The sequence below is a fragment of the Schistocerca nitens genome, chromosome 5, assembly GCF_023898315.1.
Source record: "Schistocerca nitens isolate TAMUIC-IGC-003100 chromosome 5, iqSchNite1.1, whole genome shotgun sequence".
Classification (NCBI taxonomy): Eukaryota; Metazoa; Arthropoda; class Insecta; order Orthoptera; family Acrididae; genus Schistocerca; species Schistocerca nitens.
The window spans coordinates 733,722,611-733,740,946 of NC_064618.1; the positions used below are offsets into that span (position 1 = coordinate 733,722,611).

The 18,336-nt window shown below is 40.2% G+C and overlaps 1 protein-coding gene across 3 annotated transcripts in view; it reads right to left on the reverse strand.

Moving 5' to 3' along the window:
- The window catches only part of LOC126260137 (cellular tumor antigen p53-like), a 165,865-nt gene that overhangs the window by 73,057 nt on the left and 74,472 nt on the right, over positions 1-18,336 (reverse strand). For all 3 annotated transcript variants that reach the window (XM_049957386.1, XM_049957387.1, XM_049957388.1), the window contains exon 4: positions 14,395-14,571. In XM_049957386.1, the coding sequence (XP_049813343.1) occupies positions 14,395-14,571 (177 nt within the window). The remainder of the gene's footprint in view (positions 1-14,394; positions 14,572-18,336) is intronic.

Here is an 18,336-nt window from a genome sequence, read left to right on the forward strand (position 1 = left end):
GTTGGTAGGACATGTTCTGAGGTATCAAGGGATCACCAATTTAGTATTGGAGGGCAGCGTGGAGGGTAAAAATCGTAGAGGGAGACCAAGAGATGAATACACTAAACAGATTCAGAAGGATGTAGGTTGCAGTAGGTACTGGGAGATGAAGAAGCTTGCACAGGATAGAGCAGCATCGAGAGCTGCATCAAACCAGTCTCAGGACTGAAGACCACAACAACAACAACAACAACAACAACATATATTAAATGTATTTCCTAATAATCCAATACAGAGAAAAGATAATAATGGCTAATAGTAACATTTCTCTCATCTCAAGGAGGAAACAGCTTAGAATGAAAAGGGTAGTCAGCAGCTCTCTTTGTCTTTGACATATTAAAATTTCTTATGATAGACACAGAATATATACTTTAGCAAGCATGTACACATGAAAACAGAACAATAGGGCCACACTGAAATCTAGGCAACCCCCGTCCCCCTGAGACAAACATGTCACAAAGTGTATTGCTTATGAAGTAATTGTGTGTGCGATTGAAGGATGCAGAAATTCTTGTTACTTTCTGCAAAGCCTGCACTCTAAAAATGCAAGAAAAACTGTGTCATCTAAGACCTAGGACCATAAATTTAAAAAGGATGCTTCATTTGGAGAGCTGAAGTCAAGTAAAGAACAAATGCAAGAAATAATCAAAAGCTGAAGTCACTAGTGCAGTGTCTTGATGGTTCCATGAGCAACTTAAATTCTCTGCAATGTGGATGAGCTATCCGAGAGGTTTAAATCTCACATTGCACAAACTTTTTGTAAAACTACATTAACTTACTTCACATATAGAGAATACACAATTAAAAGGCTGTAAAGACAGATATATTCAGACCTTACAGCGCGGTGCATGGTTCCTCAAACACTTCGTAATTCATCCATCCAAGGCCTTTAGAATCAATGCCCAACTACATCCCGAACAGAGGGAATTCTATTGCTGGTACTGTCATCATTCTATTGATTGGTTTTATGCAGCTTCAGTTCCACGTAACTGCTGCATCTCACTTAATGCTGCCTAGGATTCTTTCCCATACTATCCATTCAACAACTGTTTGCACAAACAAATATTGCCATAACATGTGCCCGGCCAATCCCTCTTCTTCTCTCATTATGTTCTTTGCTAGACAATTGTTCTTGTTGTCTGTCAGGACATCTTCATTCTTTACTGACCAATCCATTTGATTTAAAACAGTCTACTGTAGCACCCCATTTCAAAGCCTTCGAATAGCTTACTTTCTTACTGCTATATTTTGCACCCAGCAGAGATCTGCTGGTATTTCACTACTACCTTGGGATTTGTTCCCTCATATTTGAACAAAGCTTTCTACAATTCAGACGAAAGGACATCACATCTTCCCTATCATCTTATTGCAGTGTGAGGACTTTTGATTGGCGTAATTTTTCCAAGAAAACTATAATGTTTCTCCAAAAACTGTTCCGATTTCTTACCTTGTTTTTTGCTTCCATTACCCAATTACCATACCTTTGTCTCTAATTAGTCTGTTCCTTATTCGGTACTCCCAAAATTCATTGTTTATTGGTCTGTGTGAAGTATCTTGTATTATACGGTTTCAAGTTTGTATCCATATTAACGTGCCACAGCAATGCCTCGGCGACGTGGTTACCGTCGTCGCTGGTGGCGCAACGTTCTTGTATATCGTGCTTTGAAGGCGATAGACATTTATCTTTCTGGACAGTTCAATAAACAACAATTAATTGGAGGTCCAAACGTATTTCGTGGACTCTGTTTGAACTTTACATGTGATGTACAAGCCGTGTACATCTTTAGCTTTTCTGTATTTCAGGATAATTTCAATTGTAGGTGCCCTATATTGTTCTACACCTTCAATATTTTTACACTGTTGTCTCTCTATTAATTCCAGTATCGCATCTGTTATCCATGGCTGCCTGTTGTTTGTCTTTTTCAATCCTAGTACTTTCTAAGCTGTATTTACCCAACCTCATCGAGGTCATTCTACTGGCTTTTTCACAGGCCAGTGGAAAGCATCATTAGTTCTTTTGTCATATGTTATTCCAAGGCAGTCTGAATTTATAGTTCCTACGACTTGCCTAGATTCCATGTGAGCTGTTACCTCTACAAATTTTTGAATTTCAACCACCATTTCATTAGTGGTGGATTGTGGTCACTATCAATATTAACATCTGGATAGCCCCTGATGTCCTTAACTTGATTCCTAAATCCTTATTTTACCAAAATGTTCTTCGGTACCCTGAGATATTTCATAAACACATCCTTCTCAAGGGGTTCTCATAAAACGTATTCACAATGATTAACTCATGTCCAACACAGAATTCCTTTAACATTTCTGTAACCTATTCTGCTTGCCAAGACCAAACACACTTTTTATTTTCTGTTCCCTAGCACCATGTACAACTGCATTCTTGCCCCTATTATTATTAAATTCTCATCTCTTGTAACACATTTTATAGGCTCATTAATATTCTTTGGTTTCATTGTCATTCACATTTTTGGGTGGTATGTATATAGTTGTTGGATATCCTGTCTGACTACCTATGTCCTTTCTGATTGCTGCAGATAACCCTTTACTCTATGGCCTATTTCCCAATCCATAAATCCTTCACTCCCCCCCCCCCCCCCCTCCACCACCCCTGAACCATGGACCTTGCTGTTGGTGGGGAGGCTTGTGTGCCTCAGCGATACAGATAGCTGTACCGTAGGTACAACCACAATGGAGGGGTATCTTTTGAGAGGCCAGACAAACGTGTGGTTCCCGAAGAGGGGCAGCAGCCTTTTCAGTAGTTGCAAGGGCAACAGTCTGGATGATTACTGATCTGGCCTTTTAACACTAACCAAAACGGCCTTGCTGTGCTGGAACTGTGAACGGCTGAAAGCAGGGGAAACTACAGCAGTAATTTTTCCCGAGGGCATACAGCTTTACTGTATGGTTAAATGATGATGGCGTCCTCTTGGGTAAAATATCCCGGAGGTGAAATAGTCCACCATTCGGACCTCCAGGCGGGGATTATTGTTATCAGGAGAAAGAAAACTGGAGTTCTTCAGGTCAGAGCGTGGAATGTCAGATCCCTTAAACGAGCAGGTAGGTTAGAAAATTTAAAAAGGGAAATGGATAGGTTAAAGTTAGATATAGTGGGAATTAGCAAAGTTCAGTGGCAGGAAGAACAAGACTTCTGATCAGGTGAATACAGGGTTATAAATACAAAATCAAATAGGGGTAATGCAGGAGTAGGTTTAATAATGAATAAAAAAATAGGAATGCGGGTAAGCTACAACAAACAGCATAATGAACGCATTTTGTGGCCAAGATAGATATGAAGCCCACACCTACCATAGTAGTACAAGTTTATATGTCAACTAGCTCCGCAGATGACGAAGAGATTGATGAAATGTATGATGAGATAACAGAAATTATTCAGATAGTGAAGGGAGACGAAAACTTAATAGTCATGGGTGACTGGAATTCGATAGTAGGAAAAGGAAGTTAAGGAAATGTAGTAGGTGAATATGGAATGGGGGTAAGGTATGAAAGAGGAAGCCAGCCGCCTGGTAGAATTTTGCACAGAGCATAACATATTCATAGTTAACACTTGGTTCAAGAATCATGAAAGAAGGTTGTATACATGGAAGAAGCCTGGAGATACAGGAAGGTTTCCGATAGATTGTATAATGGTAAGACAGAGATTCAGGAACCAGGTTTTAAACTGTAAGACATTTCCAGAGGCAGATGTGGACTCTGACCACAATCTATTGGTTATGAACTGTAGATTAAAACTGTAGAAACTGCAAAAAGGTGGGAATTTAAGTAGATGGGATATGGATAAACTGACAGAACCAGACGTTGTAGAATGTTTCAGGGAGAGCATTAGGGAACAGTTGACACGAATGGGGGAAAGAAATACGGTGGAACAAGAATGGGTAGCTTTGAGAGATGAAATAGTGAAGGCAGCAGAGGATCAAGTAGGTAAAAAGATGAGGGCCAATAGAAATCCTTCGGTAACAGAAGAGATATTGAATTGAATTGATGAAAGGAGAAAATATAAAAATGCAGTAAACAAAGCAGGCAAAATGAAATACAAACATCTCAAAAATGATATCGACAGGAAGTGCAAAAAGGCTAAGCAGGGATGGCTAGAGGACAAATGTAAGGATCTAGAGGCATATATCACTAGGGTAAGATAGATACTGCCCACAGGAAAATTAAAGAGACCTTTGGAGAAAAGAGAACCACTTGCATAAATGCCAAGAGCTCAGATGGAATCCAGTTCTAAGCAAAGAAGGGAAAGCAGGAAGGTGGAAGGAGTACATAGAGGGTCTATACAAGGGCGATGTTCTTGAGGACAATACTATGGAAATGGAAGAGGATGTAGATGAAGATGAAATGGGAGATATGACACTGCGTGAAGAGTTTGATAGAGCACTGAAAGACCAAAGTTGAAACAAGACCCCGGGAGTAGACAACATTCCATCAGAACTACTCATAGCCTTGGGAGAGCCAGCCCTGAAAAAACTCTTCCACCTGGTGAGCAAGATGTATGGGACAGGCAAAATACCCTCAGATTTCAAGAATAATATAATAACTCCAATCCCAAAGAAAGCAAGTGTTGACAGACGTGAAAATTAGCGAACTATCAGTTTAATAAGCCACAGCTGCAAAATACTAACACGAGTTCTTTACAGACGAATGGAAAAACTGGTAGAAGCCGACCTCAGGGACGATAAATTTGGATTTCGTAGAAATGTTGGTACACATGAGGCAATACTGACCCTACGACTTATCTTAGAAAATAGATTAAGGAAAGGCAAACCTACTGTTCTAGCATTTGTAGACTTAAAGAAAGCTTTTGACAATGTTGACTGGAATACTCTTTCAAATTCTGAAGGTGGCAGGGGTAAAATACAGGGAGCAAAAGGCTATTTACAATTTATACAGAAACCAGATGGCAGTTGTGAGAGTCAAGGGGGCATGAAAGGGAAGCAGTGGTTGGGAAGGGAGTGATACACAGTCGTAGCCTACCCCCAAAGTTATTCAATCTGTATATTGAGCAAGCAGTAAAGGAAACAAAAGAAAAATTCGGAGTAGGAATTAAAATCCATGGAGAAGGAATAAAAACTTTGAGGTTTGCTGACGACATTGTAATTCTGTCAGAGACAGCAAAGGACCTGGAAGAGCAGCTGAATGGAATGGACAGTATCTTGAAAGGAGGATATAAGATGAACATCAACAAGAGCAAAACGAGGATAATGGAATGTAGTCGAACTAAATTGAGTGATGCTGAGGGAATTAGATTAGGAAATGAGATGATTAAAGTAGTAAATGAGTTTTGCTATTTGGAGAGCAAAATAATAGATGATGGACGAAGTAGAGAGGATATAAAATGTAGACTGGCAATCTCAACGAAAGCGTTTCTGAAGAAGAGAAATTTGTTAACAATGAGTATAGGTTTAAGTATCAGGAATCATTTCTGAAAGTATTTGTATGGAGTGTAGCCATGTATGGAAGTGAAACGTGGATGATAAAATAGTTTAGACAAGAAGAGAATAGAAGCTTTCGAAATGTGGTGCTACAGAAGAATGCTGAAAATTAGATGGGTAGATCACATAACTAATGAGAAGGTACTGAATGGAATTGGGGAGAAGAGAAATTTGTGGCACAACTTGACTAGAAGAAGGGATCGGTTGGTAGGACATAGTCTGAGGAATCAAGGGAGCACCAATTTAGTACTGGAGGGCAGCATGGACGGTAAAAATCTTAGAGGGAAATCAAGAGATGAATACACTAAACAGATTAAGAAGGATGTAAGTTGTAACAGGTACTGGGAGATGAAGAAGCTTACACAGGATAGAGTAGCATCGAGAGCTGCATCAAACCAGTCTCTGGACTGAAGACAACAACAACAACAAATCCTTCATTATTTCTGCTTCTGCTAAACCATTATCTGGCCCAGTATGGATAACCTTATGATGTCCACTCCAAAAGAATCCTGTTTTGCCATCATATCTCAATGGTTCTTAAAATACCTGTCTGCAGCCTTTAACATTTTCTAGTTTCCAACACAGCTTCTGCCATCAACATTCCACATGCCTATTTTTGTCTGATATCTCCTAACAAGCAGTCCTCACACAGTGATATGACTGAGTATACTAACTTACTTATGGAATATTTTACTACATTAACTAGGGAAGGTAATGCGATGGTTTCTTCTTGACTTTCACATTCCAGTACTGCATCTGTTTAGGTTTTCCCAACTGTGCCTGCAGGTAATCACAGTTGCCACACCAATCTCCCTGATTGCTACCATTGTGACTACCAATGTAAGAACTTCCTTCCTCCTGAATGAAACTACTTCATGCACCAATCTCAAGAGAAGAAGCTGTTGCTTCATCACAGTGAGTTGTATTGACATTTTCCTGTTTCCATTAGTTGCAACAGGGTCCATAACCAAAATAATTTTTTTTTAATAACAGTCATCTGCTGCAGTGGTGTTGTAACTTAGACTAGAATATACTTTTATTTCAATTTTTTCAGTACTAAACAATTTCAGCTGTACTGTCATTTTCAAGTTTATGATATTATCTGTCAAATGGAAATATTGGGTTATAGCCAGCCTGCCACTCAGTTCCATTAATCTTGTAGACTGTTGCAGTCTTCATCAAAGTTGTGGCAAGATACTTGATGAGGTACCACTGGGCCAGTTTGACCATGTTCTTTTAAGTAGTTGATGCTACTCCATAAGCCCCCCCCCCCTCCCCCTATCCTGGCTTGTGACAGGCAGAACCTCAGCTCTACGGAGAGGGATCGGCTTGAGAGCTTGAAGGGGTTCTATGAAGCAGGAAATACAATGTTACAAAATTGTTAAGACTTTCATGGCCACTTGTTGACAAACTGCCTGTTGGCTTCTGTTTCAGATTCTTTGCCTGACATTTGTTTGATGATTTTTCTGACACTCCACCAGCACGAGTGGCTGGCATTGTCAAAGCTTCACCCTCCGTTGCTGGTGGTGAACTATAATTGATCTCGCGGCTGCAGATTATGTGTACCTGACATGCCACGGTCCAGGGGCTTTTCCATGGTTATTATTGTTCTGTTCTCCCCTTGCTGCTTGCAATGGTCATTCACTGCAGCATAGGAAGCCAGGATCCATTCACCTTGAGATTTTCCTCTATCTTGTTGAAGTTATTGTCATGTTTGTGTATTTCTATAGCTTCCATGAATAAGCAGGTGTGCTAGATCTTCTGTGCAGCAAGAACTTCCATGTTGACAAATTTTACTATGTGGTCAGTCTCTCTCAGTGCAATCTCCAGCACGGCCGATCTCTCCACCTCTCCAAACGTACAATGCCACTTATGTTCAGTGATCCTGGTGTTGATTGATTGTCCAGTTATTCCGAAATAGACTTTTTCACACGTACATGGTATGCGGCATATTCCCAACATTGAAAGTAGCTCCCTTTTCTCCTTTGCCCATCTAAGACACTCTTCGATCTTCTTCGTCAGTTTATAATAGCCTTTATGACTTGTTTGCAGATTATACGGCTGAAACTGTCCATCACTCTGGGAGTGTAACGCAGAAAGGCTGCGCCCAACATTTTTTTCCCAATGTGTCACATTATCGAGTGTTTGATTCTGTGACACTTCATATGTGACTGGTGGAATACCCATTTCCCCCCAGAATGCTTTCTAGATGTTGCATCTATTGTCCAAGGTGCTGCGGCTCTCATATTCATCTTGATCGCGTTACAAGTGCATTAATCAAGTATCTTTTCTGTCTCAAGTGGTCATTTGACAGTTTGTGTAGGTATCTGCCCATATGGTCAGTTGTTGACACATATTGTGTCCCAGATTTTCACCACCCTTTGTGACTGTTGGTCCTTTTCTACCTCCATGGTAAATTTTATGTTGGCACGGAGGCTGTTCAGGTGTCTTAAGAAGTTGCCAAGCTCTTCCTCACCATGGCTCCACATAACAAAGGTATCATCTTAGGTATGTATACAAAGTGCTTCAGAAAAATCATTGAACAAATATCGGCCGATGAACCCGAAAGAGAAGCCAACAGTGAATTTGTTAATAGTGGCCACGAAAGCCTTAACAATTTTGTACTACAACCCTATAGGAAGGAGATGTGCAGATTTTACCAATGTCTTGACCAACGACGGAAGAAGGAAGTGCTATTGATGTCCCCTCTTGCCTTTCTGACACTGTGCCTGGATGAAAGGGCCACCCCAAAATTCTTGAAATGTAAGTGCCTAACTGCCACTGCCCAAGCACATCATATGAATGAGAAAATGAAAACTAGCTTTTCTTCATGAGAAAATTCACGCAACACAGAGATACTTGGCAAGAAGAGATGAGGAACTTTTGGACATTTTCTATCAATTATCTAGCACCATACATCAAAAACTGGGACAAAATCAACAGCATCATGCACAGGAGTGTGCAGAACCAACTCTATCACACCACCAACCAACAAAACAAAAAGTTTGCGAGATGCGGGAAGCAGTTTGACAAGGCAATTTCTGACATGTCGCACACAGTGGTCAACGTCAGTGAATGACAAATGACCAAAGAGAAACAGTCTGTCCTTCAAAAAGGAGGGAATTTCGCTATCATCTGGAGGACTATACCTATGAAGGATATCATTGTTAATACCAAAGCGGTCATTTAAATCCTTCCTTGCGAGAGTGCTGAGAAAGTATGCAGTGAAACTACCAGGATACTGTACTGAGGAAAACAACCAGCTGGCAACCTGAAGGAAGAAGAGTTACAAGCTATCAAGAGTCTTAATGCTGACAAGAGTGTATTGGTACGGCCCGTTGTAAGGGAAATGTGACTGTTGTAATGAAGACTGAAGATTATGAGCAGAAGATCTAGGACCTACTAGATCTTTCCACATACCAAAAACTAAGCATGGGTCCGATGGAGCAGATCATATGGAATACGAATCTGTTAATCAAGATGTCATCTCTCTCGGTGTACATACAGAGGAACCTGTGCAACACAGAAGCCCTTCCACCTTGGCTGTATGGATTACCAAGACTTATAGTAATAATGCTCCATTAAGACTAATTGTTAGCATCCCTCACTCACTGACACATAAATGGCAAAAATCTGGCCTCTCTGCTCCCCCCACATGTGGGAAAGTCTGACATACACATAAAGGAGTCAGGGCATTTGACTGAGAGAGCTGCAGAAACAAACTTGGACCAAACAACATCCTGGCCAGCTCTGATGTTGTTTCTTTGTTTGCCAAAGTGTCACTAATGAACTCTGGGGTATATCAGTTCCATTTTTCTGTTAGACATCACCAAACTCCTACATGTATGTCTCACCACAAGCTGTATCATGTGGAATGGGAACTTCTACGAACAGCTGGAAGGTATTGCCATGAGTAATCTACTTAGTCCAGTGGTGGCAAACTTCTTCGTGGAACATTTCAAAGCACAGGCACTGGACTTGGCATCTTGTAAAACTAAGGTACAGTACAGATAAGTCAACGATACCTTCACTGTGTGGAGCTGTAGTGAGGAACAGCTTAGTGACTTCTTCAGACACCTGAACAGCTTCCATGCCAACATAAAATTAGCCATGGAAGTAAGAAAGGACCAACAACTACCCTTTCTAGATTTGCTGGTCACGTGGGATGGTGAAAACTTGGGGCACAGAGTGTATCGAAAACCGACACACATGGACAGATACCTGCACAGACTGTCAATTCATCGAACATAATGGAATTGCAGGTTGGGGGAGGTGGAGAAATTGGCGGTGGCACAGCATGCACTGTGAGAGATTGACAACACAGTAATATTTGCCAACATGGAAGTTCTTGCTATACAGAAGAGCTATCACACCTGCTTGTTTAGGGAAGCTATAGAAATACACAAACATGTCAATAGCTTGAACAAGAAAGAAGGAAGCCCCAAGGAGAACAGATCCTGGATTCCCCTGCTGCACAGAATGACCATTCTAGGTAATGAGGGGAGAACTACAGCAGTAATGACCACAGAAAAGGCCTTGGAAGTTGGCACACCAGGTACACACAATCTGTGGCCACGAGCTCGACACCAGCACACCACAAGCAATGGAGGATGAAGCTCTGGACAATGCCAGCCATTTGTGCTGGCAAAATGTCACAAAAATCATCAAACAAATGTTGGTGAAGAACCGTAACAGAAGCCAACATGCAATTTATCAAATACAATGTTCCTTTATCAAGATGACATTTTGGCTCCTGACCTAGGTCAGGTAATGTTTTCTGTTTAACTGAGATTACTGGCAGTGGAGGCTGACCAAATACAGCCATTCTGTTTTTCAGGTCGCTCAAGTACCACTGCTGATGAGTGTATTCAATACAGTCCACTTAACACATTAATCTATTACATGAAAGCTGTCACTAACAGACATTATGCACCACGCATTATGGCCATGCCGAGATAATTGTTTTATGTATTTGCCAAAACAAACATCCATTAGTTTTCACACTCAAACCAATACCATAATCTGCTAAATAAAATACCATCTTACTGGAAAATATGAAGTATGTACAGTTATACTGTCTACAGCAATCACTAGGCAGCAGAGTCGCTATTTGTCAAAAAGTTTCTCCTTGACACTTTTTTGTTTGCAGCCCACCACTCCATGTCAATGCATTATCTCTACCTGTGGATGCAGAAAACAAAATAGAATGTTTCAACTGCACTGCACAGGCTTAATGTCACAGGTCATTATCCTGGAAGAGTACCACAACACACACATCAAAAAAAGTTTTGCATCATCCCGGTTCCCAGAACTCCTGAAGATAGATGTTGACTCTAGATATTTTATCACAGACACAGTCCCTTTGTCTGTTCAGAAATGTCACTAAACCCGCCCAAAGATTTAAAAAATCATGCATGAGCAGTGCCTATTAGACGGAGGGGGTCTGACAGCCGATCCATTCCAGTCATTCCACCAGGAAGGAGGTACATGGCTCGTGTTGTCTGTAGTTCAACCATGACTAGACAGTCAATACCATGGTTCGATTGCATCCACATTGTTACTTTGTGCCAGGAAGGGCTCTCAACAATGCAAGTGTCCAGCCGTCTCAACAAGGCAAGTGTCCAGGCGTCTCTGAGTGAACCAAAGCAATGTTGTTCAGACATGGAGGAGATACAGAGACACAGGAACTGTTAATGACATGCCTCGCTCAGGCCACCCAAGGGCTACTACTGCAGTAAATGACCGCTGCATACGGATTATGGCTTGGAGGAACCCTGACAGCAGCACCACCATGTTGAATAATGCTTTTCATGCAGCCACAGGACGTTGTGTTACGACTCAAGCTGTGTGCAATAAGCTGCATGATGCTCAACTTCATTCCTGACATCCATGGCTAGGTAAATCTTTGCAACCACAACACGATGCAGCGCAGTACGGATGGGTCCAACATGCTGAATGGACCGCTCAGGATTGGCATCACATTCTCTTCACTTGTGAGTGTCGCATATGCCTTCACAACCAGACAATTGTCAGAGATGTGTTTTTAGGCAACCCGGCCAGGCAGAATGCCTTAGACACACTGTCCAGCGTGTGCAGCAAGGTGGATGTTCCCTGCTGTATTGGGGTGACATTATGTGAGGCCAATGTATGCCACTGGTGGTCACTGAAGGCGCCATAACAGCTCTACGATACATGAATGCCATCCTCCGACCAGTAGAGGAACCATATCGGCAGCATATTGGCGAGGCATTCATTTTCATGGACAACAATTTGAGCCATCATCATGTACATCTTGTAAATGACTTCCTTCAGGATAACGACATTGCTTGACTAGAGTGGCCAGCATATTCTCCAGACATGAACCCTATCAAACATGCCTGGTATAGATTAAAAAGGGCTGTTTATGGATGACATGACCCACCAACCACTCTGAGGGACCTAACCCGAACCGCCGTTGAAGAGTGGGATAATCTGGACCAACAGTGCGTTGATGAACTTGTGGATAGAACACCACAATGAATACAGGCATGCATCAATGCAAGAGGATGTGCTACTGGGTATTAGAGGTACCAGTGTGTACAGCAATCTGGACCATCACCTCTGAAGGTCTCGTTGTATGGTGGTACAACATGCAATGGCGTGGTTTTCAAGAGCAATAAAGAGGGTGGAAATGATGTTTATGTTGATCTCTATTCCAATTTTCTGTACAGGTTCTGGAACTCTTGGAACCGAGGTGATGCAAAAGGTTTTTTGATGTGTGTATGTCATAAAGCATTACCTCCTGCCTGCTGGATTCCCCACGTATATCTAAATTTATATTCTGCAAACCACTGTGAAGTGCGTGGCAGATTAAGAGTTTCTTTACGTTCCACTGACATATTCAGAGCGGGAAGAATGATTGCTTAAATGCTCCTCTGTGTACTGTACTTACTCTGAACTTGTACTCACAATCCTTATGTTAGCAATAAGTAGGGCGTTTTAGTACATTCCTAGAACCATAATTTAAAGCCGGTTCTTGAAACTTTGTAAGTAGGCTTTCTCAGGATAATTTACGTCTTTATCTGTGACTATTCATGCAGCCCTTCTCTGTATACATTCACCATCCCACGTTAATCCTATTTGGTACAAGTCACACACATTAGAGCAATATTCCAGAATGGCTCACATGTGTGATTTGTAAGCAATCTCCTTTGCATACTGATTGCATTTTCCCACTATTCTATCAATAAACTGAAGTCTACCGCCTGCTTTCCTCACAACTGAACCTATGTGATCACTCCATTTCACCTCCCTACAAAGTGTTTCAAGCAGGAATTTTTAGGAGCTGCCCAATTTCAACTGTGACTCATAGACACTATAGTCACAGAATACTATTTCTTCTTTTTTTGTGAAGTGCACAATTCTACATTCCTGAACACTTAACAAGCAAGTTCATCTTTGTACCACTTTGAAATCTTATCAACAACTGACTGAATAGATTCGTTTTTGGGGGGAGTCTGCCTTGAGCAAAACACAATTTTATCCTTTCTTCTATTTCCTAGACACATTCACTGAAGTTTCAGTCACATCAGTGGGCTTTTATTTTCTTTCGATTAAGCAGGAAAAATGCTCTATACTACTTGTAAACACATAAATTTGAGTTTTTTAAGACAGTATTCACAGTGCTTTGAATGCTGTGGTTTTCCTTATTTTTAAAGTTTTAATTGCAACTGTTTTCTTTCAGCAAGCATACAGAACTTAATGTAGAAAAGTTACTTACTTTGAAAGTCTATGGTTGGGAATGTTATGGTTAGGCCAAACATAAACTAATTCTATCTGGGAGTGAGTGTGTGTGTGTGTGTGTGTGTGTGTGTGTGTGAGAGAGAGAGAGAGAGAGAGAGAGAGAGAGAGAGAGAGAGAGAGAGTTCTACCACCCACCCACATGCAACCCCCCCCCCCAAAAAAAAAGGCAAGGTAAAAAACTGATTATAAACTGCACTGCTGCTTCTGAAATATCTCTCGGAAGCTCAATATTGCTAACTTGATGGGTTGGTTCTATTGAATACAAGCAGTTTCATTCATTAGAGACATATGTAATTTTTTTCTGTTGAAAGGACAAGTGCAAGCACATTAATACATCTTTACACACCATGAAAAGGACACTGGTATAACTACTGTGATTCTTTTAAGCAAACAGAAACCGAAAAAAATCTTAGTAACTTGCAGAAGAGACCAGCACAAAAGCAAAGTTACATAAATACTAAAAGAGACCAACATGAAAGCAAAGTTACATAAATACTAACTTTTGGAAACAGACATCACTTCTTCTAGCAAAAGAGAGGAAATATTTGGAGAAAATAGCACTAATCAGAGATTAATTAAGAAAGTGAGATCACTCCTCTTTCTGCTCAGAAGTCGAGGGAGAAACTGCACCCTAGATAAATTGATAAAATTGCTCTAATGATCAACATTTCATTTCCTATTGACCAATCACTTGTCTGTAATCATTTTTCCACTTAAATCAGTTTCTCTTTCCAGAAATTAAAGGAACAGGAGTGAAGAAGATTTCTGGTTGTACACAATTAAGCAACACCATAAACTACAAAAAATTAACAATTATTATGAGAAATACACATTTTTCCTTAAAAGATTTGTAATGCAAATTCTACAAAATGGTCACCTAAGGAATACCTACATACTGAAAATTTTCTTACAGATTTCCATATTGAAGACTGGAATGTGAATGTTTTGTATACAGTATATAACTATTTACAAATGAATTTGTCTCATGTTATGTTATGCGATTATGTGAAAGTGTTGAAAGTTAAATAAAAATTTAAAAAGTAGTGGGAAATGTATATTCATTTTGTTAACAATAAAACAGTAATGTTAAAAGCACACATACCAGGCAGTCTGGTCCAGTATCAGGTGATATAAGTGCCGCAAAATTATAATCACCCACAAGTCTGGACACACTTGGCAAAGTACCAGTTTGAATGTTGTTTACAAATCCACTATTTTGTGTATCCTGCATTTGTAATGTTGATGCATCAAAATCTGAATTCTCCCAGATGCTTGGATCCTGTGTAAACAAAAAATTTTGTAGTAGAGTAAAAATCTTAATACACACTTAAAATACATCAACCACTAATAGCACTTTCTTCAGATTCATTTCAGCTGCCGAAAAGCTATGTTACTTTTAGAGGTACACACCAAAAACAACCAACTGAAAACAAATTATATTTTCTGTACCATTTTTTTGCATCCTTGAGAAGAAAATTTCATTTCTAATTTTACTGATAAAAATTTACAGTGCTCGTAACACAGAATATTTGTGTCAGTTACAAGAAAAGAATAATAATTGTCCCTACTTTGCATGATGCACATAATTCATTTAACACCTAGGAAAACGTGACTTCACTCAATAGCAATAACTTTAAAGTACCTTCGAAATAACACAAAAAATAAATTATATAAAAAAAGGAACTATCTTAAACACATCAAGTCAACAGTGACACTGGCGCATGACCTCCTGCGTGCACACAAAAAAAGGACATTAAATAAAATATACCACATGGAAGGACTTTTAGAAACACTAATAACAAACTAATGAAAAAATAAAGAAAGCCACTATATATAATTTAAATGTCTGGCCTTCTGCATCTACACAGACCGGGTAACACTGCAAAATTGGTTACAAGTATAATATTTCCTAAATATTCCCACAACTTTAAGGGATAGAAATGCGTTTTGTGCACCTGTACAGAAAAACAGTCTCTAAGGAACATGATAACATCACATGCAACACAGTGGCCCCACGTGCCATGGTGCCTATAATATGTTCCCCTGCACACTTCATGTAGTAGTTGTAGTCTTCAGTCCTGAGACTGGTTTGATGCAGCTCTCCATGCTACTCTATCCTGTGCAAGCTTCTTCATCTCCCAGTACCTACTGCAACCTACATCCTTCTGAATCTGCTTAGTGTATTCATCTCTTGGTCTCCCTCTATGATTCTTACCCTCCACGCTGCCCTCCAATGCTAAATTTGTGATCCCTTGACGCCTCAAAACATGTCCTACCAACTGATCCCTTCTTCTAGTCAAGTTGTGCCACAAACTTCTTTTCTCCCCAATCCTATTCAATACCTCCTCATTAGTTACGTGATCTACCCACCTAATCTTCAACATTCTTCTGTAGCACCACATTTTGAAAGCTTCTATTCTCTTCTTGTCCAAACTGGTTATCGTCCATGTTTCACTTCCATACATGGCTACACTCCATACAAATACTTTCAGAAATGACTTCCTGACACTTAAATCTATACTAGATGTTAACAAATTTCTCTTCTTCAGAAATGATTTCCTTGCCATTGCCAGTCTACATTTTATATCCTCTCTACTTCGACCATCGTCAGTTATTTTACTCCCTAAATAGCAAAACTCCTTTACTACTTTAAGTGTCTCATTTTCTAATCTAATTCCCTCAGCATCACCCGATTTAATTTGACTACATTCCATTATCCTTGTTTTGCTTTTGTTGATGTTCATCTTATATCCTCCTTTCAAGACACTGTCCATTCCGTTCAACTGCTCTTCCAAGTCCTTTGCTGTCTCTGACAGAATTACAATGTCATCTGCGAACCTCAAAGTTTTTACTTCTTCTCCATGAATTTTAATACCTACTCCGAATTTTTCTTTTGTTTCCTTTACTGCTTGCTCAATATACAGATTGAATAACATCGGGGAGAGGCTACAACCCTGTCTCACTCCTTCCCCAACCACTGCCTCCCTTTCATGCCCCTCAACTCTTATAACTGCCATCTGGTTTCTGTACAAATTGTAAATAGCCCTTCACTCCCTGTATTTTACCCCTGCCACCTTCAGAATTTGAAAGAGAGTATTCCAGTCAACACTGTCAAAAGCTTTCTCTAAGTCTACAAATGCTAGAAACGTAGGTTTGTCTTTTCTTAATCTTTATTCTAAGATAAGTCATAAGGATAGTATTGCCTCACGTGTTCCAACATTTCTACGGAATCCAAACTGATCTTCCCCGAGGTCCGCTTCTACCAGTTTTTCCATTCGTCTGTAAAGAATTCGCGTTAGTATTTTGCAGCTGTGACTTATTAAACTGATAGTTCAGTAATTTTCACATCTGTCAACACCTGCTTTCTTTGGGATTGGAATTATTATATTCTTCTTGAAGTCTGAGGGTATTTCGCCTGTCTCATACATCTTGCTCACCAGATGGTAGAGTTTTGTCATGACTGGCTCTCCCAAGGCCATCAGTAGTTCCAATGGAATGTTGTCTACTCCGGGGGCCTTGTTTTGACTCAGGTCTTTCAGTGCTCTGTCAAACTCTTCACGCAGTATCTTATCTCCCATTTCATCTTCATCTACATCCTCTTCCATTTCCATAATATTGTCCTCAAGCACATCGCCCTTGTATAAACCCTCTATATACTCCTTCCACCTTTCTGCTTTCCCTTCTTTGCTTAGAACTGGGTATCCATCTGAGTTCTTGATATTCATACAAGTGGTTCTCTTGTCTCCAAAGGTCTCTTTAATTTTCCTGTAGGCAGTATCTATCTTACCCCTAGTGAGACAAGCCTCTACATCCTTACATTTGTCCTCTAGCCATCCCTGCTTAGCCATTTTGCACTTCTTGTCGATCTCATTTTTGAGACGTTTGTATTCCTTTTTGCCTGCTTCATTTACTGCATTTTTATATTTTCTCCTTTCATCAATTAAATTCAATATTTCTTCTGTTACCCAAGGATTTCTATTAGCCCTCATCTTTTTACCTACTTCATCGTCTGCTGCCGTCACTACTTCATCCCTCAGAGCTACCCATTCTTCTTCTACTGTATTTCTTTCCCCCATTCCTGTCAATTGTTCCCTTATGCTCTCCCTGAAACTCTCTACAACCTCTGGTTCTTTCAGTTTATCCAGGTCCCATCTCCTTAAATTCCCACCTTCATAAGCAGATTTATATTCGAAAGATTTCTAATATTAAATAAAATTTCACAACAAAATTGTTTCTTGCACACTCAAAGCTGTACACTCTATTTCCCTGAAAAGGTATTAAACCTCAATTGTCAGAAACTGAAGAGTCACTTTAATCCCAACAAAGTTCTGCTACAAACAGTAAGTTCTCTCTTTTTAAACACTGTTGCTTGTACTGATAGCTTCTTTCTGTGCAATGATTTTGGCACTATCCAGCATAACTTGAGAGCTTGTGAGTGTAGGTTCAGTTTACGTGTCTTTTGTGTGGTTGATTATTCTTAATACAATAGCACTGAAAGACAAAGAACTTAACAGAAGTATGAAAAGGATAGACTGTAAAGACAACACATTGAGTTGCAGACAGGCACATTGAAAAGACTGTTACACATTGAGCTTTTGGCCAAAGCCTTTTCCAGAAAGGAAAACACATACACACTCACAAACAAGCACACATCATGCACATACAACCGCTTCCTCCAGCCACTCTGAAATTGTATCCCTTGCACTCCCTGGAAGAGCATTTCAGGCATCACCTCCATAAGTTATCCAGCCTGCTGACATCCTATTGTCTCCATGAGGCATCACTATCCAACCCCTATCCTACCTAGACCATTCCTCCTCATCAATCTCCACATCACCCAGACCCTGCCTAGCTGACCTTTTAAACTTGTTACATCCCCCAAAACCCCCTTCCAACATTTGTGAGACATTCACAAACTTTCACAGACAGGCACTATCCCATGGACCTAGTTTGCAAACAGATTTCCCTTATCATATGCCCACACACCCCAAAGTACCAGCTACAAAGGTGTGCCCCCTTTGTCACCCAATAACACCCCAGACTG